Source organism: Sebastes fasciatus, chromosome 18, assembly GCF_043250625.1.
Source record: "Sebastes fasciatus isolate fSebFas1 chromosome 18, fSebFas1.pri, whole genome shotgun sequence".
Lineage (NCBI taxonomy): Eukaryota > Metazoa > Chordata > Actinopteri > Perciformes > Sebastidae > Sebastes > Sebastes fasciatus.
In genome coordinates this window covers 4776308-4799867 of record NC_133812.1, presented here as the reverse complement: position 1 = coordinate 4799867, position 23560 = coordinate 4776308, and the positions used below count along the sequence as shown (strand labels likewise).

General features: G+C 43.3%; 1 protein-coding gene across 5 annotated transcripts in view; it reads right to left on the bottom strand.

The window, feature by feature from the left end:
- Positions 1 to 23560, bottom strand: part of enah (ENAH actin regulator) — a 168468-nt gene that overhangs the window by 84060 nt on the left and 60848 nt on the right. For 4 of the 5 annotated variants that reach the window (XM_074616599.1, XM_074616598.1, XM_074616600.1 and 1 more), the window contains exons 2-3: positions 6992 to 7157; positions 941 to 1121 (exon numbers count right to left, since the gene is read on the bottom strand). In XM_074616599.1, the coding sequence (XP_074472700.1) occupies positions 941 to 1121; positions 6992 to 7157 (347 nt within the window). The remainder of the gene's footprint in view (positions 1 to 940; positions 1122 to 6991; positions 7158 to 23560) is intronic. The other variant, XM_074616597.1, reaches the window with a different exon arrangement.

The following is a 23560-nucleotide window of genomic DNA, read 5'->3' as shown; positions in this document are numbered from 1 at the left end:
GATAGAACATCAAGAGAAATCTAATGAGGCTCTGTGTAGGAAATACTGAGAAATGTGCTCATTTCCCTTTTTATACCAACAACACAGAAACTCCTACTCAATGTCCACAAAAGTCTAAGTAAGAAAGAGTGAATATGATAAAATCTACTGACTAGATACTGCTTCCTTTATCAAGGTAGCACGAAGGTTCAGGCTCATACCCACAACATCGCCAGTTCAATTCAACCAGGAATCTCTGCAGCATGTCATAACTTCATCTCTCTACTTTCTACACTCCTAGAAATAAAGGTGCTAACTGGAACTATATGGGTTTCTTCGGCTTGTCCCCATAGGAGAATCCTTCGTGGTGCCTGGTAGAACCTTTTATAAACCCTTTGGACCCTTTCAAAGGGTTCTACCTATAACCCAACATAAAGAGTCATATGTGAAAGGTTCCATTCAGAACCCCCCCATGAGAGGTTCTACAGAGAACCCCTCTATGGTGTAATGGTTCCACACATAAACCAGAACCGTGGCACCTTCTAAGGATGCAACCAAGAACACACCTAGGAGGTTCTACTGATAACCCTTTCATATTCCGAAGGGTGTCATCTAGAACCCACCCAGGGTTCCTCGTGAGGCTCCTAAAGGGCAAAGGTTCTGATGTGGTGCAGAGCAACCCACGACAATCAAGGTTCACAATCCCAGTTTTTGGTTGTGTGACTGGGAGGATCCTTTAACACCCATTCAACAGTCGTTGGAAAACTTTTTCTTCAAAAAAGGGTTCTTTTGAAGAAAAAGGGTTCTTAAAGTATCACATAGTCTTACAAAGAACACTTGAAAAAACATTTCTTCTTCTTCAAAAAAGATTCTTTAGGAGTAAATGGTTCTGGGTAGAACCTCCGCCCTTCAAGAAGAACCCTTTTTGGAACCCTGATTTCTAACCCGAACAAAGCAGAACTACCTGTGTCCTGGGAGTTGAGCACCTCCAGGGCGTGCATCATGGCACTGGCAAATACGTTGGCGTCCTCCTTGCTGCCGAAGTTGAGGCCGTAGACCTGCCGGGCGTCACGCCACTGGTGGAAGGTCTGCGTGGCCTGGTTGTACTTCAGCCCCTTGGGAATGGCACAGTTTATCACCACCTGGACATGTCCATGATGAGCAAGTGGGCAAAGGAGAGAAGAGGAAAACATCCTTTAGATTAGTAATGATTAATGAAATGATTATTAAAGTTACTATGAGGAATATTTAACTGGTTCTAAAACAGTCTCAATGTAACACTGGTGCCTCTATATGACCTCCATAAGCAAACGAGACCATCAGCGAGGAGACTGGCTATTTCTATATAGTTCTTCTTAATGCCTGTTATCGGTGCACACTGTGTCCGATTCCGGCGAAATCAGACAAAATCATGCAGGTTCACCAGAAACTCCTTCAGCTGAGACTCCAGCAGGCCATATTGCTGGGCCTGATGGAGGGAAGGGAGGCACGGGAGAACCTGAACCAGGACTGAGTGGGGCAGACTGTTAGACCCCGCTGCAGTAAAAATGAGAGGTTTTCTAAATGGACTCTGATGTTCAAAAACACTACCACTTTTGTCCACATGGGCTGCCAAAATCAACGATTACAAGTACCTGGGCGTCCACGTCGACAACAGATCAAACTGGTGACCGATACTGAGGCTGTTTATAAGAAGGGGATGAGCAGACTCTATTTCCTGAGGAAGCTCAGATCCTTTAACGTGTGCAGCAAGATGTTGGAAATCTTTCATCAGTCTGTTGTGGCCATTGTACTGTACTTCACCATAGTCTGCTGGTTGAGCAGCATCGGAGCCGGTGACACCAACAGACTTAATAAACTGATTAAGAAGGCTGGCTCCGTAATTGGCCGCAAACCAGACACTTTTGACGTTGTGGTGGAGAGGAGGACACTGAACAAACTGTTATCCATCATTGATAATCCTGACATATTATAAAAAGGGCGATTTTCAGGTCTTTCATATTATAAAGTAGGTTTTAGTGCTATATAAATACTGTTAAACTATCAAAACATTCAATATACGGAAAATTACACACAGCCCGTATTCAGAAATTGTGCGTTTGAAACAAGCCGTTCTGTCCATTTGTGATGTCACAAATATACAATATTTAGACTATTACAAGGTTTTAAACATAAACATTCTAAATGTGTCCCAGTTTATTTCCTGTTGCAGTGTATGTGAATAACATCAGCTGACAGGAAGTAAACATGGACCCAAACTGTTGCATAGCAACGCAATTCCTTTGCAATTTCGTTGAAATGCACTAAAACGGAGCGTTTCAGACAGAGGGTGAATACAGGTATATTCAGGCAGACAGTATGAGGAAAATAAAGTTGTTTTTTAAACATTACAGCATGTAAACATGTTCTATTAGAAACCCGAAATACAAGTATGAACATGAAAATGAGCACGATATGGGACCTTTAAAGTAAACCAATCAGCAACTGTGATAATACAGCTTTATTTAAGGCGCCACCAAGAAAAATATGCTGTTGAGTCCTGTATATTTATGTTTCTGAAGTGTTGAGAGCTTAAACAGACTTGAAATAGCCTTGTGGAAATGTGACAACATGTTTCAAGGCTGACCTGAGATTTATGGCTTAGTAGCACAGATATAGACATAAAAACAAGGGAGTCAAAATATTGTGGTCTCGCTCCATCAATCACTCTTTCTCTCTGTCATGACGCTACCTTCTGTCCACCTGCCGCCAAGCTCAGGAGCTGACACACACACTCTCTGATATTGTCCCTCTAACAAGCCCGATCTCATTAAGCACAAAGTGATGACACTGGGACTCTGTAGCCATTATGTGGCGTAAAAGTCATGTTTACCTGCTCGTCACTTTATGATCCAATCACTCTGCGTTTAAGGTGCTTTTTGATGCTAACATCAGGGATGTTTAAGTGTCCTGGGCACGCGGCCAAGCAGAAACGCCTCAAGCTACTCCTGTCTGAGTTATTGAGATGGAGAGATGGGTCTGAGAACCTGAGGGACTGTGACAACAACTGATTCTCCTCTCTCCATTTCTGCATCCTCCAAACGCATTTTGAATTTAATCTGCATCACAATCTGTGATTTTTTGGCACCGTGAAATGTGGGGATGGTGTAAAACACTTTTCATCTGATACAGCTGAAATACCCTGAAAGATTGTGTAATGTGGTATAATCCCATAATCACTGTGTCATCTCATGTCCAAACTAAGACTGAATCCAACACATTCCCTCACAGGGACCCCGTGGTCGAAAGCTTATGTTACAGGGCCCCGTGGTTAGTTAAGATTTCAGAAACCCCAAGGTAAAACTGAGAGATTAATCTATACCGAGACCAGCCTTCAAAAAGTCATATTTTATCCTTCAGCATCATATTGCTTTGGCCAATAAACAGTTCCTCTAGCACTAAAACCTGTAACCAATCCGCTAGTTTATGGAACAAGGGTCTAGCGCTGGTGCCGGCAACATTTATTTTTACCTGGCAAGAAATAATCTAGTGTCAATTTCTGCGGTTATTATAATATCTCTCTGGCAGGCGGGGAAGGGACTCACATAAGCGTTCTATTATTATTGAAAGACTGAGTATTCAAACAAGCAGCCAGTAAGTGTGAAGAAGAAGTGAGATGGTGTAACTCTAGATGCTTATTGTAGGTGGCGGTGAATAAAACAAACAGATCTTATGAAAGCGGCGCCGCACAAACTGAAAAAATCAGTGAGTGTGAACCGCTAACAGAAACGTCCCATTCCTTTTTAAAAATATCCAATTATTTGATGAGGTGTGCCAGGATGATAACAACATTCCAGTGTCAGAGTAATCTGAGACATACATTATCTTGGGGCTGTCAATCAATTTAAATATTTAATCGTAATTAATCATAAATTAATCACATTTTTTATCTGTTCAAAATGTACCTTAAAGGGAGATTTGTCAAGTATTTAATACTCAACATGGGATGGGACAATTATGCTGCTTTATGCAAATGTATGTATATATTTATTATTGTAAATCAATTACCAACACAAAACAATGACAAATATTGTCCAGAAACTCTCACAGGTACTGCATTTAGCATAAAAAATATGCTGAAATCATAACATGGCAAACTGCAGCCCAACAGGCAACAACAGCTGTCAGTGTGTCAGTGTGCTGACTTGACTATGACTTGCCCCAAACTGCATGTGATTATCATAAAGTGGGCATGCCTGTAAAGGGGAGACTCGTGGGTACCCATAGAACCCATTTTCATTCACATATCTGGAGGTCAGAGGTCAAGGGATCCCTTTGAAAATGCCCGCTACAACCTAAACAAGTTGCGTTAATGCCTTAAAGGGGACATATCAAGCTCATTTTCAGGTTCTTACTTGTATTTTGGGTTTCTACTAGAACATGTTTACATGCTGTAATGATCAAAAAGTCACATTATTTTCCTCATACTGTCTGTCGGAATAAACCTGTATTCATGCTCTGTCTGAAACGCTCCGTTTTAGCGCATTTCATCGGTATGGTAACGGAATTGGGTTGCTAGGCAACAGCTTGGGTCCTTGTTTACATCCTGTCAGCTGATGTCATTCACATACAGTGCAACAGGAAATAAACTGGGACACATTTAGAATGTTTATGTTTAAAACTGTGAAATGGTCTAAATATTGTAGATTTGTGACATCACAAATGGACAGAAATCCTAACGGCTTGTTTCAAACGCACAGTTTCTGAATATGGGCTGTGTGTTTTTCTCTGTGGATTCAGAGTTTCGATACTTTCACAGTATTTATATATCACTTAAACCTGCTTCATGATATAAAAGACATGAAAATCTCACTTTTTACAATATCGGACCTTTAAGGAAATTCGTGGCGTTGAAACGAATTTGTGTTAATGCGTTATCACGTAGCCCTAGAATGATCATATTCTAATAAGACCTATCCCTGTTTTCTGATTCATTCATCTGATGATTCATTAATAATGTAAATTCCAACAGCAGTTATGTCATACCCTCCAATCCATTGCTCCAAGTTTCTCCTTTTGACACAAGTACTGTTCTCACTCATTAAATAATTCCACTCAGTTCCGCTTTACCAGTGAAATTCAACTCTTCCTGCACAGATGTTTCACATTAAAAGCTTTCCGGCTGCACAAAGAGCATAATCTATTCCTTTCCTGGTTCACTGTCACTGTGAAACATCAACCAAGGAAACTATAAGAGAAGGAAGGGTCATTATCATCATTACGTCATGTGGCAGCATTCCAATACATCAGACCGGCACATCAGGTACACTGCAAAAGTCAAGGCCCCGCCCCCTTTTGGGGGATAGAAAACCGAAGATCCCATAGACTTCAATGCAATATGACATATGTTTGGATTTTAATTTTGACAAGTTCGTATGCATTCTGTTTACTCTGTTACCGTCTACGAGGGACACGGGATTGGTTTAACCCAAAAGCTCTTGATGATGTATTGCCGGTCTGATGTATTTTACACTGGTGCCCGACTTCTACTGAAGTGAATAGTGGCGGGCATGGCAAGTCCCACGCGGTGGTTATGTCAAAGCACGCGACTAATATGCCTATTTGGAAATTACCTCCGCTAAGTGTATTTCACCAATGTTTCTGACTGTGAGTAGCCACGACTTAGTTGTGTGATGCAACTATGTCATGGCAGGTCACCACACAAGACATGACAACTCTTTGGTTTCTCTTTTCTTGGTGAAGTTCCAGATATTCTTACTGCTATGACCTGATGTTGTTGTTGCTCTGATTGTAGCAAAATGTAGACTTGCTGAAGGCACAGAGGCATCATGACTTATCCTCCTCCCTCTCTCTCTCTCTCCCTCCCTCCCTCGCTCCCTCCCTCCCTCCCTCCCTCCAGCCACAGAGGAAAACTCAGACAATAAGACAGAGAGGATTGTGGGATTGCTGAGGCAGTGTGTGCTGACCCGCGGGAGGGAATCACTCACATACTGTCATCTCACACACACACACACACACACACACACACACACACACACACACACACACACAAGCCTCCGGTGATCCTCAACTGCCTTTTCCTCCAATAGCTACTTGCTGTGTTTTGTTTTCATGTATTGTTACACGTGTGAATATAAAGGTATGGGGTATATTGGATATACTGGGTGTAATAGGCAGTGGTTGCGTTAGACTTTCTCGTTGTCTGTCATTTTGACTGACAGGGTTGTAAAAACTCCATCATAATCTATTACTGCCTGTCATTTCAATTAAATTTTTTTTTAAATAATAAGACCTATTTAAAAGAGGAGTCTGTGCTTCTAATCCAATACAATTTTTGTCAAATTCAGTGAATATCTCCTCACGGTCTGCTAGCTGTCTGTTCTGTGTGTGCACTGAAAAAAAAAAATCTGGTGTTCATACACAGCCTTGGCTCTGTTAATAGGAAATAAACACAGTGGATCGGACCTTTTTTTAAGGCTGTCAGAATGAACACGATAATAACGCGTTACACCAAATTTGTTTTAACGCCACTAATTTCTTTAACCCAATCGATCTTTCGGATGTTGACGTGGGCTCAGTTTTAAAGCTAGAGGTGAAGATACTGGTATCAAATGAAACCAGAAAAACCTAAGGAATCTATTGGTACCAACCATGTACTAGTTTCTATTGAGGTATTCGAATGGAGTGTTCGAAGCAAGTGGGAGAGCGAACAGCTTTTCCACTGCAGTGAAAATGTTGTTTTTGAAAGGCTAAACACCAACAAATATGGATTGAAGCAGCATATATATATATATATATATGTATATATACACTGTATATATATATATATATAAAGTGTATTCATGTTTTCTTACACCCATTGTGGCTACACAGTTCTTAAAGCTGGCTGACGAAATATCAATTTAAAGGCATTAGATGCATTTGTAATTGTGATTCTCAAAACCACCATATCTGACCAACTGACTTCATGCACTGGATGAATAAGGCTTCCGTGTGCGTTTAGCCCACTGACCTGATGATCTTGGATCTTGCGTCCCACCACGCGGAAGGCGTTGTTGCCCGTGTGGTGGTAGATGTGGACTCTGCTGAAGCCCGTGGAACCGCCGGCTGGGACCCACTTCTTATTGGCATCGTCGTACACCATGACAGCGGCTCGCGCCTGGCAGATACTCTGTTCGCTGCAGGAAACACAAAGAGGGGAAAGCGTTATACAATCTGATCTGATGGTCAAACATGCATTTCAACTGAGCTGATAAAAACACACGGTGTACTATGGTTTAGTGTTGCCAGCTCGTGTGGCCCCAGGTACCTTGTTAACCAGCTTTGATTTCTCCTGTTTTTTTTCCTCTTTGAAGTAAACCTTTCAGACTGAACACATGTTGTACCAAAGTCACAAAAGCCTGGAGGATGTTCTGAACTGTGATTACAGGTAGTGATGCAACAGGTATGTGAGAGCACAGCCTGCTCTGCCACAACTGTCATCAAAAAGACGCGCTAACATCTTTCCTCCGGTCGGTGTGACCCTGCTACACACAAAAAAAACACGCTGCAAAATGAATGCTAATTTACTCTCAACTGTTACAAAATATTTCGGTGTGTCCCCTACTACTGCACAGACCACCATTAGACAATGGAAACCCTTTTGAAACCATGGTGGCTTTTTCCTACACTGAGGTTCCCAGAAGTCTTTTTGAAGTAGAACTAAGTTTGTGATATTTGATTTTATTTTCAAGTAACTGCATTGCCACTGTATTTGTGTCTGCTACATAGACTATACACCGATCAGCCATAACATTATGACCACTGACAGGTGAAGTGAATAACATTGATTATCTCGTTACAATGGCACCTGGCAGTGGGGGGGATATATTAGTGTTGGAGGCAGAAAAAATGGGCCAGCGTAAGGATGTGAGCGACTTTGACTAGGGCCAAATTGTGCTGGCTAGACGACTGGGTCAGAGCATCTCCAGAACTGCAGCTCTTGTGGGATGTTCCTGGTCTGCAGTGGTCAGGACCTACCAAACGTGGTCCAAGGAAGGAGAACCGGCGAACCGGCGACAGGGTCAGACCCGAGGCTCATTGATGCACGTGGGGAGCGAAGGCTGGCCCGTGTTGTCTGATCCAATAGAAGGTGTCAGAACATACAGTGCATCGCAGTTTGTTGCGTACGGGGCTGTGTAGCCGCAGACCGGTCAGGGTGCCCACGCCGACCCGTCTCCACCGCCAAAAGCGCCTAAAACGGGCACGTGAGCATCAGAACTGGACCATGGAGCAATGGAAGAAGGTAGCCCCGGTCTGATGAATCACGTTTTCTGTTACATCATGTGGATGGAAACGAGTTTGAGGTGTTGACTCGGCCTCCAAATTCTCCAGATCTCAATCTAATCGGGCATCTGTGGGATGTGCCGGACAAATTATTCCGATCAACGGAGGCCCCACCTCACAACTTATACAGGACTTAAAGGATCTGCTACTGACGGCTTGGTGCCAGATACCACAGCAGACCTTCAGAGGTCTAGTGGAGTCCATGCCTCGACGGGTCAGGACTGTTTCGGCGGCAAAAGGGGGACCTACTCAATATTAGGCAGGTGGTCATAATGTTATGGCTGGTAGGTGTATATAAGAAATGGACGTAGCCACCGTGACGTCTCCCATTGGTTTGTGGACTGACATTTTGAAGCCCTGAGTTTCGGCATTTTGGCCGTCGCCATCTTGCTTTTTTTGCGACCAGAAGTGACACGACAGGGTGGAGATAAGAACAATCGAACATTGAATAAGACATTTTCAGGCGACCAAAAATTTTACAATTCATTTTCATGAACAGAAAATACACTGTGAAAGGGTTAAAGTTGTAAGACGAAAACACGGACAACTCCCAGACCGGACAATGCCATGGTAGCGACCTGTCAATCACAAGGTAGCCCCGCCCTAAAGCATCCCCTGCTTTATGGTCTATTTGACTCTAAATGGGACCATCATTTACTAAATGAACATCATGCTGTATTGAAGAAGACTTGAAACTAGCGATTGAGACCATAAACTCATGTTTACAATGTTTACTGAGGTAATAAATCAAGAGAGAAGTAGGCTCATTTTCTCATAGACTTCTATACAACCAGACTTCTTTTAGCAACGAGAGGAGTCACCCCCTGCTGGCTGTTAGAGAGAATGCAGGTTTAAGGCACTCAGAACCGGAGGTAGCCCACTGGTCTGCTATCAGTGAGCTCATCTTCATGTTACAATCAGTGCTTTACATGGTTAACCATAATATTATCAAACGCAGCACTGCAGTGTTTCCTATTTAGCAAGCAAATGTCATCAGCGCTGTGATGAATTCATCAAAGAGTGTAGATTACTCTCTGATAAATCCACCAGCCCTTCACATCCTTCCACATTCCTTAAAATGACAAGAGACAGCACCTCATCCTCATCTCCTTTAGCATCTTACACAGTCTGCAGACTGCTATTACTAGCACGCACGCATGCACACAGAGGGAGTTCATATGAGATCTAATTCAGACCATTTCAGCCCTTGAGCACAGAACTAATGAAATCTGCTTCATGGGTGGCTGGCTGTATTTTGTATCAGTCACTAAATAACTACACAGTCTTACAAAGTGTTCAGTGACATGCCTTGGTAGCTGATAGCTGGACACCAAGCAGTCACGTGACTTGTGTTTAAAGGGACATGGTCAAAATTTAAGCAACAGAGGCTGAGATGTCCTTGTCCTAAAACAGTGATCCTACATTTCCCAGGATGATAACATTACTTTGTGAGACCATCACTGTCTGGTAAATGCAAAGACACAAAGAGACTTTAAGATGAGAAGAAAGCTCTTCAGTGAATACAAGTAGAGAAAGGAGACAGGAAGTGAGAGGGGGAAGAGGAAGAAACAGAGGGAGGAGAGACGGAGAAGCTGAGAGAGTAATAATGACAGGCACGAACTGCTCGGGGAGAAGAAAAAGAAGGACTGAAGGAGTGAGAAGAGCCAAGGGGAGGAAGTGATGAGAGGAGGACAGATCCACTTCCACTGAGACACACACCTTGTGTTTTTAAAAGTGTCTTCAAAGTTGGAAATGCATTAAAATGGAGGGTCCACACTGACAAGAGAACACTGCATTGGGCTCATACACATGCGCACACTGCTGCTTAACATGCACTCCAGGTTTGAAACAACTCTCAGTAACACTACTGTATCTTCTTGAAGCAGCTTTTGGAACATTTATCTGCTGTGCGTGCAATGTGCTCTACAGTACGTTGTCAAGGTCACACACATGAATGTCCAAACCGTTCTCAAATACCAACGCTTTGTCCGTGGCCCTCGAGTCATCCTTTAGCGCCTGTATGAGACGCACCGGGCTTTCAACTAACTCCAATGTAATCCCATCCGCCTCATTATTAGATACTCAGAGCAACTGACAAAGTATAAAGAGCGAGAAATTCTGCGTAGAAAGGAGGTCAGGGCGGATGGTTGGGTCAAAACCCTGACTTTCATCCAGGAGAAGGCTGTTCCTGTCCCGTGTAAAACCAAGTCAATGTTGACTTATCTTACCTTGTACTTAACTAATGCCGCGTATGTAAGTTACGTCACAAACATACTTATTTTAACCCAGATCTTTTCCTAAACCTGTAGGAAACTGTACGTTTCCTGTAAACACAGGAGTTTATTTTGAAAAGACACTATGCATGTAACGAGCGGAAACTGTACGTTTCCTGTAAACACAGAAGTTTATTTTGAAAGGACACTAAATGTATGTAACGAGCGGAAACTGTACGTTTTCTGTAAACATGGAAGTTAATTTTGAAAAGACCCTAAATGTATGTAACAAGTGGAAACTGTACATTTCCTATAAACACAGACGTTTATTTCGAAAATACACTGTATGCTTATAACAAGTGGAAACTACGTTTCCTGTAAACACAGAAGTTTATTTTGAAAGGACACTGTATGGATGTAACAAGCGGAAACTGTACGTTTCCTGTAAACACAGAAGTTTATTTTGAAAATACACTATGCATGTAACGAGAGGAAACTGACGCGCCCAAAACTGAGCGCTAGAGGGCTACCAAGAGCGTCATAGTTTGAAGCGTAGCGCCACTGACCAAGCGTTGTTATTTGAGGAGTTGCCAGTGAGAACGTGTTCACATGAACACATCCAACGCTCTCACACACACTTTCACACCTCTGCTTATGTGCTTCATTATGACAACAGAAGCTGAACTGTGTTAGCGCTCCACAGCAGCTGATGAATTACCATTCTGTTTTGTTTTTAATCACAAATCTCCTCCATGCTGCATTAACACCTCAGCCCATATCTAACTGGCTAACTGGGAGCAGAAATTAACTGGAGCAACGGAAATGGAAAGGAGACAAGAAACCAAGGCAGAATAATTCATTCAGAACTTTTTACATATTCTACAGGCAAATGATGAAACCTCACATCTTTATTAAACTAGGAAAACTGACTAAGATCCATTCATTTTAAGCAGCTATGGTGGTGGTTACATGGCTGGATGTAGTAGAGGATAAACCCACCCACATTCATGTTTTATGTGCGTAATAGAGATTTCAGCAGACACAAATCTTTATGCTATAAATGTTTGGTGTATATATAGAGTCAGTTTGATGAATGTTCGTTTTTTTCCATCCGGTCACAAGCACTGTGAGCCACCACAAAGCTACGGTATTACATTTGATCTTTAGCTAGCCATTTCCCCCCCTTTGTATTCCAGTCTTTGAAAGCGCATACTGAACTACTGACTCCAGAGACACTGATGTATCAGCCCAGTCGCACAGCAGTTCGGGAAATGGTTACGAAATGTAATGTATTGATTCGTGTACATAGACACACGAATTTAATTTTTTTTTCGTAATGGTCGGCACTAAATCAATTAATATGTAATCCACGGAATTGTGAACCAGGAAGTATAAAGAGTGGCGAACGCCGTGTAGGGAAGAGGTCGGGGTCGACGGGTGGGTCAAAAAACACAGGACATTCGCCCAGGAGACCGCTGTTCGTGTCCCGTGTGAAACCACAAGTAAAAGTAGATTTATTACTTCTCTACTTAAGTTACAGCACTTCTGGTGTTATATTAACTTTTCCTAAACCTAACTAAGTAGTTTGTTGCCTAAGCCTAACCAAGTCCATCTTTTCCTTTCCAATTTTGAAAAGACTGGAGCGGAAATTGACACGTGCATCACATGTTGCTGGACGTTCGTAGGAAAACGCACGAAAAATGACATTGTTGAAAGTCGTGTTGAGCGTCAGGAAAACAAAAGGGACATTAGTGTCTATGTACACGAATCAAGTAGAATAAATTTCATGTCTATTTCACGAACTGCCATGAGACTGTGCTGGATGTATGTGTGAGCCTACAATAAGCAGAAGGAAAACAGTTCTCTTAACGAGTGATTTGATCTGGATGACTTTCCATCCCAGAGCCTCCTCTACAGTCTGGTTCTGGGTCTGCGTGGGTCTCTTGATTGCACGCAGCCAATCAAAGGGGGGAAATGTTAAACAATCACATCTGAGCGGTAAAAAATAATGATTGCATTGCTGCATGTTTTGTTGACTGTGGTCACTTTGGTCAGATGGGATGTCAGCAGTGTTCTCATACCATGGAATAAATCCAGGACCACTGCAGAGACCGCGGCCTTTGCCTGCAATGGTTTGGATTCACAAACCTTCACCGCAGTGTGCCTGTGTCTATATGTACGATACACACCACGGTACATTTTTGTGTGGTGAATGTTCTGCGGAGGGTGATTATGAGTGTGTGCGATTCAGCTGAAGGCCCCCAGTGCTCCACTTCTTTATAACCGCCGTAAGCCAGAGGAATCCATCCCAGAGTGTTTAGAGAGGAAGAAAATGTGGAGAAAAACAACATGAGACGTATTAAATAGAAAGCCTGACACGGTTGCTTTTTTCCTTGTCGGTCCGCTCGCTGCTGGAGAATTAACTTTGACATTTGTGTTTTTTTCCTCTCTTAGCCAGACACTGAATACATCACCGGGGAAAGAAAGTGTACAATTAGGTTTCATTTACATTAATGGCAGCATCGTTAACATCCCCCCGCTGAGATTAGTATGCATTATGTGTTGGTGCATTGCCCCTTTGTCTTTGCTGCTACTTTAGGGATATGATGTCAGAGAAAATCACAGTGAAATGTGGATTTCCGCTTGTTAAGTACTTGACTGGTGTAATCTAGTCCTGTTGACCCTCCTCATCTCCTGTTAACTCTTCCACTGAACACGTCAGCTGCTCTCTCTCCCTCCCTTCCTCTGCACTGACACACTATCAGCATGTCGGCACCGAGTGCCGTTTGTTTAGTGTGCTCCGGCTGCTGGGCGGTGCTTGGTTTTGACTCCACTGTTTTCAACATGGATGCCGGGTCACAAATTTTCTCATTTTAAAGCTAAACCGTGCACTACAAGATGATTCTGAAAACATTAGAGGAGAGAAATACGCATTAACATTACATAATATTGATTCATATTTGATCAGCGCGGCCCTGAGTTTTGATCGGAGTTCGTGAGTTTCACAAGCAGTGATCGACAGCTGCGTTAGAGACCGCTCGGCTCTAATTGGTTGTTTTTATTCGGGCGCGGTGGAATCTTGCAAATGCCACTAGGAGCGCTAGGGGGAGTCAGAGGAACCAGATTTTTTCACTGTCTCATGTACTACTGTCAGGATATAGTGACAGTTTGAGAAAATACCACAAAAAGTTACTTTCACTGTCACGAGAACCGATACTTCGGTACCAAGTCGATGCCACGTGACGGTACTCGTTTTCAACAGTACCGAAGGAACCGTACGATGCCTGCAGGGTCCGAAATTAACACCCGCCAAGCGCCAAATTTGGCTGCTTCTGTCCTCTGTGTCGGAGTCTGACACACACGCACACACACACAACAGCGCCATGCAGCAGCGAGACCCAGAGATGCAGAGATCCTTTATGTTCAAGAAGAGGATTCACTCTTCAGAGAAAAAACTGAACTGAACAAACTGAATTTCTATCTTTTGTTGCTTATTGTTAAATCTCTGAAAAGTGGTGTTTTTTTTATTGAACTCTGGGCTCTTTATTTCCGGTGAATGTTATTGGGACTTGCATTTGATTATCTTACACTTAACTCCCCAGATCCACTTAGTTTGAACCAATCCAACAGCATCCAATCAAGTTTCAGGAGAAAACCATGAAGAACTAACGTTACATTACTGAGCACCAGTTGGATCCAGTTACTCTGCTGACATTATATTTGGTTAATATGGATTGTTTAGGACTCGAGACCCGAGTTGGGACTTGAATCACAGACTTGAGACTTACTTGTGACTTGCAAAACAATGACTTGGTCCCACCTCTGGTAGCCTTTACCCAGTGAAATGTCACCATGTCAGTGAATTTAAACTACTGCTTGCAATCTGAGGATATATATAGACACATGTACACATTACATGGGATTTATTGTTTTTTTCCCGTGGTATCGAATTGGGTATCGAGAATCGTGGAAATTCACTGGTATTGGTATCGACTACTAGATTTCTGGTATCGTGACATCCCTAGTACCAACTGTCATTTTAATTTAGACTGTATAATCTTATATTTAGTCTAGACACAAAATCTACCAATATCATGCTTTTCAGCTTTATTTCCAAGCTCCACAGACACAGCAGAGCGATCCGGTTCAGGTTCAGCTCTCTGCCTCTGGTCCAGTTATACATATGTGGACTTTAATTTGTGTTAAAAGGTCTCTAATGGAGTCGAAGGACGGACACACACACGGACACACACACACACACACACACACACACACACACACACACACACACACACACACACACACACACACACACACACACACACACACACACACACACACACACACACACACTCACCCACTCAAGAAGAAGTGAAAAATGTGCAGGTCTGAGAATAGGAATGGAGAATGGGATATGAGATGAGAATATTTCCATCTCCTTCATTAATGTTAATGAGGCTCCGAGTTAAGAACGGTTCTGACTTCAAAGGGGAACGGAGCAGCTCCAGGGGCTTCGCCGCCATGATGTCACATCCTGGTTGTGGGTGTGCAGAGAGCGAGCGGAGCGAGCGGAGCGACAAAGACGAGAAGAGGCAAAGAGAGACGAGAAACACGACGCAGGAAAGAGGTCTACGCTGCATCTCTGACGGTCCCTGATCGTTGAATTCATCGGTCAGACGATGCTAAAAGTTTGGATCACCTTCTCATTTGTGGCTATATGAACTAAATAATAGAGGACATCCCTTATTACATTCCCTGATCGTACTGACTCACGACATCACTGCTGCGGGTGGAAATTGTGATAATTTCACTGCTGATAGGCCAAAGTTACATAACAAGCCAACCGCCTAAAAATAGAAACAAACCAAAAAGGGGTAACTGAAACCTCATTCACTGTGTCTGACGAAGCCAGGCGATGAATGAGGAGTGGAGCTGAGTGTACTGTACAGTACATGTGTGGAGAATCACAGTGTGTTACATGTGGTCATGGTACAACAGACCATACAGCACAGTCTTCCTCTGTGACGAGGATGTTTATCAATGAGGAATCACAGCAATGCAGCCCAGCTAATGTGTGATATCAATGTAATGTGGTGTTAATCATTGAATATGTTATTTTAATGAATGACATCATCATCTTTACATGTAATAATGAGAATGTTTCACTGTACGGGATGCGATAAAGGGCTGGATGCTGAAGGACAGACCTGGTAGGGCTATTATTTACCCCCATTTCATGCTTGGAACACTGTGATACATTTCTTAATGTAGAACATCGACCGTACCTGCTACAGTTACATATCATATATTGCTGGATTCAGCACAGTCATACCATTCCATCAAATCCTGATGGGTGACACTGGGACAATCCCAGCCAAAGCTACCTAAAAGTAAATTAATACGTTCATCATAGACCTTCATATTTGATATTTCCGCTTATTGTACTTATGTGTTTGTAGTACTGTATTTCCTCAATGCATCCATATATTCACATTCTATTTCTTCACACATGTAGAGGCACCCCCTGGCCACTATCACACCAAATCTGGGATCAATCAGAGTTAGCATTATGACATTACATGAGTTTTGGTGTACCATCTCCCATTCGGCTTGGCTTTATTTTGCACTTATTTTATTTATGGGGTGTGTCACGGTATCTGTCAATTTAACCACTTTTGCAGTAAAATATTTTTATACAAAAATCCATTTCATATGTAGGAGACCTACAGTAAAAGAATATAAAAAACATTGTTGTGCTTTGTTCTACCTCCGGTAGGGGTATCTCTAAAACTAAAGCACTTTTGAGGGTCTTCCCTCTGGCCTATATGGGTTCATGTTGTCAGCTATGTGACAGGTTACAGTCACACTATCTTCTAGGGGTGTCACCACTTGATTTGACTTTCGATTTGAAGGTCATGATTTGATTCGATTTAAACATTGTTAGACTACGGTGTCTTGATTCATAAAGATTAGCAGATCATTTGGTTTTATGCCCTGACAGGTGTCATTTACACTTTCAAATTCTTCTTTAAGAAGAGAGGGGCTATCAGGTACGAGAACATCTAAAAAGCTATCTATCTATAGCTCATCTATCTGTCTATCTATCTATCTATCTATCTATCTATCTATCTATATATACAGTATTGATTTTATGTAGATCCTCATATTGTTTGTAAAGCAGTCTAAAGCCGTTTTCCCACTGGACAAAAACCCACTAACACCCACTAACATCTGGTTTTGTCTTTAGTGGGATATGTTATAATTGGCTTTCATCCCCTGGACAAATAGAGCGCTGCAGGGATGACGTATTTTTGTAGGCCAACCAGGAAGTTAGCATTGCCCTGGGTTCCTTTGACAAAAAGCCAATGGGATTTTTATGATTTTTGTAGTGTGAATGCAATCGCCAGAAGTAAAAAGCTAACGTTAGGCTACAAGCAAACTACATCACGAGTATAAACTGTAAATGCGGACGAGTCGGCGTGATGACGTTCAGTAGTCTCATTTAGCCGCTTGTTAGCAACCACCTTTTTAAAGACACAAAGGCTTCAAAATTCACTAGTGAGATATTTAATGACGTATTTTATGTCGTAGAAGAAAACGTTAAATCTCTAAAGCTTGTGTTAACCACAGACCTTATCTCAGTTATCTTAACTAAAAACCCATTGACTTCCAGACGAGGGAACCGGAAGTGCTAAAATGCTAACTCATTTCCAGGTTTTAGGACTCTGCAGCAGTCACAGGTATTTATCTGCTATCCGATCGGCAGTGATGGAAACATGACATCTGGGTGGTCTCGCTAATTCAAGCCCCTTTTCCGGCGCTTTTTTTTTAACATCTCAGCCACAAATCCCGTCCATCCCTGTCCGAGCAGCGTTTGGCACCGAGTTTGAAGAGAGACTGAATAAGTAACGGATATAAAGACTAGTGGCCACCGTAACATTTTCACGTTCGTGGCGTTGAACGTTACACACAAGAAAAAAAACAAAATCAGAAATGCATACTTATCTACTGGGAATGGGAAAGGAGTCTATCTATCCCATATTTTAGCAAGTTTCCGTGCGTTAAAAAAAATGGATATACTGTATGTGCTGATTTTGGTGGAACGGCACTTTGTTGTTTCTTCACAGTATATATCCATTCGTTTCCTAGATATGAGGTTGATTTCATTGAACTCTCAGGGGTGTTTCTTGGCCTGATTTACACTTCCTCTCAGAGTTTCCTAAGAAATCCCAGAGACTGTAAACATTTCAGCAGCTCAGACTCAATCAGCTGCTTTCTACTATGGTACGATCCTCTCCTCCATTTCCATCCTCCTCTCTGTTTCCCTTCAGACAGACAGACTGCCACACACAGTACTTTGACTCTTGGCTGTGATTAGAATAGATTCATTAGCAACTGACTCACTGCAGTGGTATTTCTTTTCTCCGACTACATCTCTCTCTCTCTCTCTCTCTCTCTCACACACGAAATTGACTCGCTCTCTGCAGCTTGCCCTTTTTGGCTCGAAACCATCCGACGATAAACTGACGCTCTGCTCTGAAAGGCCAGAGTCAGCTGTTTTCCAAACTGGGGGGGGGGTGATGAATCCCGTGAAGCTAAAAGACGTGAAGCTGAAAACATGCAAGCATATAAATGTTGTGGAGAGTGTAATCCATGGGGGGAGTCCTCGCTGTGAAAATGAACCAGAGAGGAAGAAAGGAAGAAGAGGTCTACTGGGACTGAGGGATGACCTGAGGGGTGTGTTCAGGGACGAGTGCAGCTGGCCCTGGACGGAAGGAAGGAAGGAGCTTCGGGGTGGAGGGGCTCTGGAGAGCCACATCTGCATCCTTCCTCTTCCTTCAACTTCATTTTTTTCTTCCACTCAATTTATAACTTTCTGCTTCGCCGACTCGCCCTCCTCAAACCATTTTTTCCCCCCTCATCCATCTCTTTCTCTGCCTCTCATTCTCTCGTTCCCCCTCTCATTAATCAGCAATCACTTATGGTGTGGTGCTGAGTGCTTCCAGCCCATATGGAAGTGATCAGGGGCGGGCAGGGAGGAGCAGCGGAGGCCCCACGGACCAGAGAGAGTCCCTGTTGAAGAGCTGCCTGCAGGTATTGAGCCAATGTTTGGAAACACAGTAAATTAAGACGGTGGATTCCAAAGTGGGCTCAAGGGACCAGAAGAGGTTTTGAAATGGTTTCAGGTTGTTCTTCTGAAAAATAATCATTTCATTTCAGCATTTTCAATCGCTACACCAAGACCATTATCTTATCTCCCTATCTGCAGTACAGACCTCCTGAAGCCCTGCGGTTTAATAGAACTTCTATCAACGCTCAGCATACAGTACAGCTGGGCTGCAGATAATGATTCATTTCATTCGACAAATTAGTTGATTGTTTTTTCAATTAAAGTGGCAGTAGGCAGTATGTTTTTTGGCATCATTGGGCAAAAATTCTATAATAACTTTTCAGCATATTGTAATTCAAGTGTTCTGAGAGAAAACTAGACTTCTGCACCTCCTCATGGCTCTGTTTTCAGGCTTAGACGGGAGACTTTGACCCATCACAGGTCATTTCATTGAGAGAGCGTTCGTATTGGCTGTGGCGGCTGCGTGGCCGCTTCGTTGCATGGCGTTTGTGCGGCATTGCGGCTGCGCGGATGTGGCAGCTGTGTGGCCGCTTCGTTGCGTGGCCGCTGTGCGGCATTGCGCCTGCGCGGATGTGGCAGCTGCGTTGCGTGGCGGCTGCGTATCTGCTGCGTTTCTGCTGCGTTTCTGCAGCTATCAGCCCTTTCTTACTACATAGAGTTTGCCTTTCATAACGACCATTTAATTTCATTATAAATGTCATTTATATTTATTTTAGACAGAGAAAGGTTAAGAAATGTGTGGTAATTTGTAAATAATAGTAATAATCCATTATTAATTCATTCATGGAGCTCTCCAAGTCACTGCATGTTCTAGAACACTGTCCTGCACATATTTCAGAATAAAAGCCTCGTGTTAACAAATGAAGGAATTCTGTCCACAGAAAAAACGCTTGAGGGCTTTTATTTTTAAATGAAAGCAGGAAGTGTTGATTTAAAAATTTTCTTTTAAGTCTTTACTTTTTTTCCATCGCCGTAAAATGTTCTACAGATAGAGACACTAAAACTGTAGTAATGTTGCTGATATGATATCAATATACAGTCAATAGATCACCTTCACTGTCTTGTTGTTGTTGTGAACCGCGCGCTTCAAAAATAGGCGAGACCTCGAATCTCTAGAAGAGACGCAGCTGACACACAGCCCAGCCAAGCCGCGCGTCTCACGCGGGCAGTGTGGCTGCTCTAACCTGATAACACGGACGGCGAAATAAAAAACAGGTAACGCAGCCGCTACGCGCTCCTGACGTTCCCGGTGTGGCCGAGGCTTAAGGTGGTGATCAGCAGTCCCACACTCCTACACTGGACTCCCCATCACCTCCCTTTACCAACCCCGCTGCCTTTTTATAGGAACTGCAAAACTGAGTCGTCACCCTAGCAACCCTACCGCACATGGGCGGAGGGTTGGAACACCGCTACAAAGAGAGAGAGAGAGAGAAAGAGAGAGAGAGAGAGAGAGAGAGAGAGAGAGAGAGAGAGAGAGAGAGAGAGAGAGGAGAAAGAGAGAGAGAGAGAGAGAGACTGTGGGAAAAGAAAAGCAGATGTGTACAGGTGTGCACACTGGAACCTGTTCACCATTCATTCATTAGCAGCATGTTTGTCTGCATGGAGGTTACCGCCCCTTTACTTTGCTGATACACACATACACACACATACACACACACGCACACACACACATATGATATGGTGGAGCCATGAGAAAATACTCTCGGCTCACAAGTATGAGTCATCCACTCTAGCAGATGGTGGGAGAGAAAGAGACGGAGCAGGAGAGGACCAGTGTGTGGCATGATCGCAGTACAAACACCTGAGGTGTGACAAAGAAGCCATCACCACTAGTGGCTATATATATAACCCAGCACATCCCACAGCAATAGTGTGTGTGTGTGTGTGTGTGTGTGTGTGTGTGTGTGTGTGTGTGTGTGTGTGTGTGTGTGTGTGTGTGTGTGTGTGTGTGTGTGTGTGTGTGTGTGTGTGTGTGTGGGGGGGTAGGTAGACACACAGGCCCTCCAGCCACAGCAGCGAGTGACTCTCAGAGACGGAGTGATGATTCTCTGTTTCTGTGAGCAAAAGGTCACGGTCTGGCCAATAACTTGAGCAGGATTCAATAAGGACTTACTACACTTGCCGTTTATATTTAGTACAGAGCTTTATCAGTCACTGTCTCAAAGGGTCTCTCTTCACGCCTACCCACGCTCCAGAACTGTGACTGAAATGACAACTTGTTACATGAAGTGATCAATGAGAAGCAGGAGAAAAAGCTCATTAAGAACAGCGACATGGGAGAGAATGTGATATAGGGGCATCACGGGGGCGTTTAAGGCTGTCGTCAACATGGACGTAAAATATATACATCAGCCCAAACTTTACTGTACTTATAGCACATCTTCACCTGAGCACTGTCTCCATCCGAAGGCGGGTGATATAGAAAAAGTCATCTTTAACAATATATGTAATTCTAAACTGCAACGTGATTATGTAAAGTATTATATAATATATTGAGAAGCTGTTATTGGTAAAATAACAGATGAAAAGACTTGTTTTGGCTAACCCAACAAGGCAAAAGTGAGCATGGCTCACATACCCCGCTCACCACTTGACCCCTACTGAAGTAGGGCCAAAGGCTTTGCCCTTTTGGAACTAATGGAATTAGTCTATTGAGCACGATGTAGCTTGTTATGAGCTCACCTTACTCAAGTCCAGGGTGCCCAAAATGTTTGAAAATGTGAAAAATTTCAGACATTTTGGGCACCCTGGACTTCTAACCCCCAAAAGGCACAACTAAACCACACTGTCAACCATCAGACCAAATTTGTAGTTCCTAAGTTAAGTAGTTTCCGAGTTTTGCTCCGGAAACTAAAGTGTGACACGCAAACGGACAGAAGGACAGAAGGACAGAAGGACGGACGGACACGCGGAGCACTATATACCCCCGACTACGTTGTCGTGGTGGTATATTTAATCAAATACATAATAGTATAAATCAAGGTACTTCACATAACAGTGATACAAAGATGCTGTAAAGCCAATATTACCACAAAGCAGTTCTTGTTAATGATTTGAAACATTACACAAAATGCCCTAAAACACGACACGAGATATTAAAAGGCATACAAAAAAGTATAGCAAAATTTCTCCCATATTATCATCCCATGCTATTACATTGTCATCAGGCCTAGCAAAATGGAGGCATTTACACCAAGCCCCAAGGAAGAACACCGGCTCTGAAGCCAATTTTCGTAGTGGCCAAATGGCGGTACTACAACTTCCGTGTCCGTCACGTGATGCCATTGGGCCCAAAAATACTTTTTCCCATAGAATTACATTGGGAAAGAGGCGTCTGTAACTCAGCGGATAATTTTTTTTAGATAAATCAACTTCCCAGTACGAACCCTTGAATAGCCCTTATTTAAATCATTAGGTCCTAAAAGTTGTAAAATGCACTAATAGCTGAATCCAGAGTTATTTCCCTTCCTCTGTTCAGACCGAGGCTGGAGCAAGGGCTGGGAGGCGGAGTTAAAGGAAACGCTACTGCGCCTGCTCTATGGGCCCAATGGATGCGGAAGATTGCCGGATGATCCGGGTACTTTATCACTCGGTAGTCGAGCCATTTTGGTTTCATGTGCCACTGAGCAACTCTCGTAGGAATGAACGTGAGCCCACCTCCAACGCTGTATCCAGTTCTCTTAATACATCCACGATTTACACATGATCCAATATGTCATTTAAATGTCTTCCTGCTTTAAAGTATTTAGGTCTAGGTAGGCCCAACACAGTTTCATAACCGTATATATTTTTACACTTCTCAACGGGCGGGGTCCACGTCTGCCCAGGGGATTCAACTCGGCGGGTTAGAGAGGGCTGCTCGCTGTGGTAGGATCCTCTCCCCGACGAGCGCATTCCCCCGTAAAAGGTGCGCCGCGACCGGCTCTAGGTCAGCTTGGAAAGGCTCAGGCGAAAGTGTCTCGCGCCTCCAACCGTGACTTTTGGACCTCGCCGCTTCCCAGGGGGCCGTGGACTTAATGCTCGCTACGCCCTCTCTCCCTGCGGGGAGAGACGGGGCTTCCGGGCAAACTGTTCTCACCGTAATGGGGTCTGTGGCGATGTCGGCAACCCACCCGTTCCGACTTGAAACATGGAACCCGTCTCGTTTACCACACTTTGTTGGTGTGACTTTTTTGCCGTGTCATCACCATTCATATCCATACAACCAATGTGTTTATGATTAAATTGTTTACTAAAGTAAAAAATGGTTTATAGATCTAGCCTCTTAATTTTGCTCTCAAAGTGCACCAGATTGATGCATTCAGCTTCAAAATATACAAAATTTGGGGTGAAAATGACTATTTTTTTTCAATATCGCAAAATATATTGCAGGAAAAACAAATTTGCAATGTAATTTTTTTCCAATATCGTGCAGTCCTGGTGCTACATTACAATAGTGCTGCTTAGTTGTTCCCTAATTATTTCCTAGTCACCTAATGCAGGTCATTATGGCGTACAACGTTATTGCCCGGTAATTACCTGGACCATCGACGAGCCCATTCAAGCACCACGCTTGTTTAAGGACTTAGTTAGGCCCGATACACACAATCCTCTCGGATTCAATTAGGCTTTGAGCGACTCCCTCACAGAAACCATTAACTGAGTGAAGAGGCAGAGCCCCAGAGGAAGGATCCACAGGTGGCTCCCCCCTCTCTCATTGCCTTTAATGACTCTGCCCTTTTCAGTGCCATGGCAACCGGCATCATCGTGATCGACCCCCCAGAGAGCAGGGTGTGAATCCCCTCGACAAGCCCGTCTGACCTTTTTAAGTAAATAAAATGGCACACTTTGTCAAACAATCCAAAGAATAGATGTAAGACACATTTGGCTGACTTTTACTGCCGACTTAGTGGTAAGAACGCAGTAGGAGAGC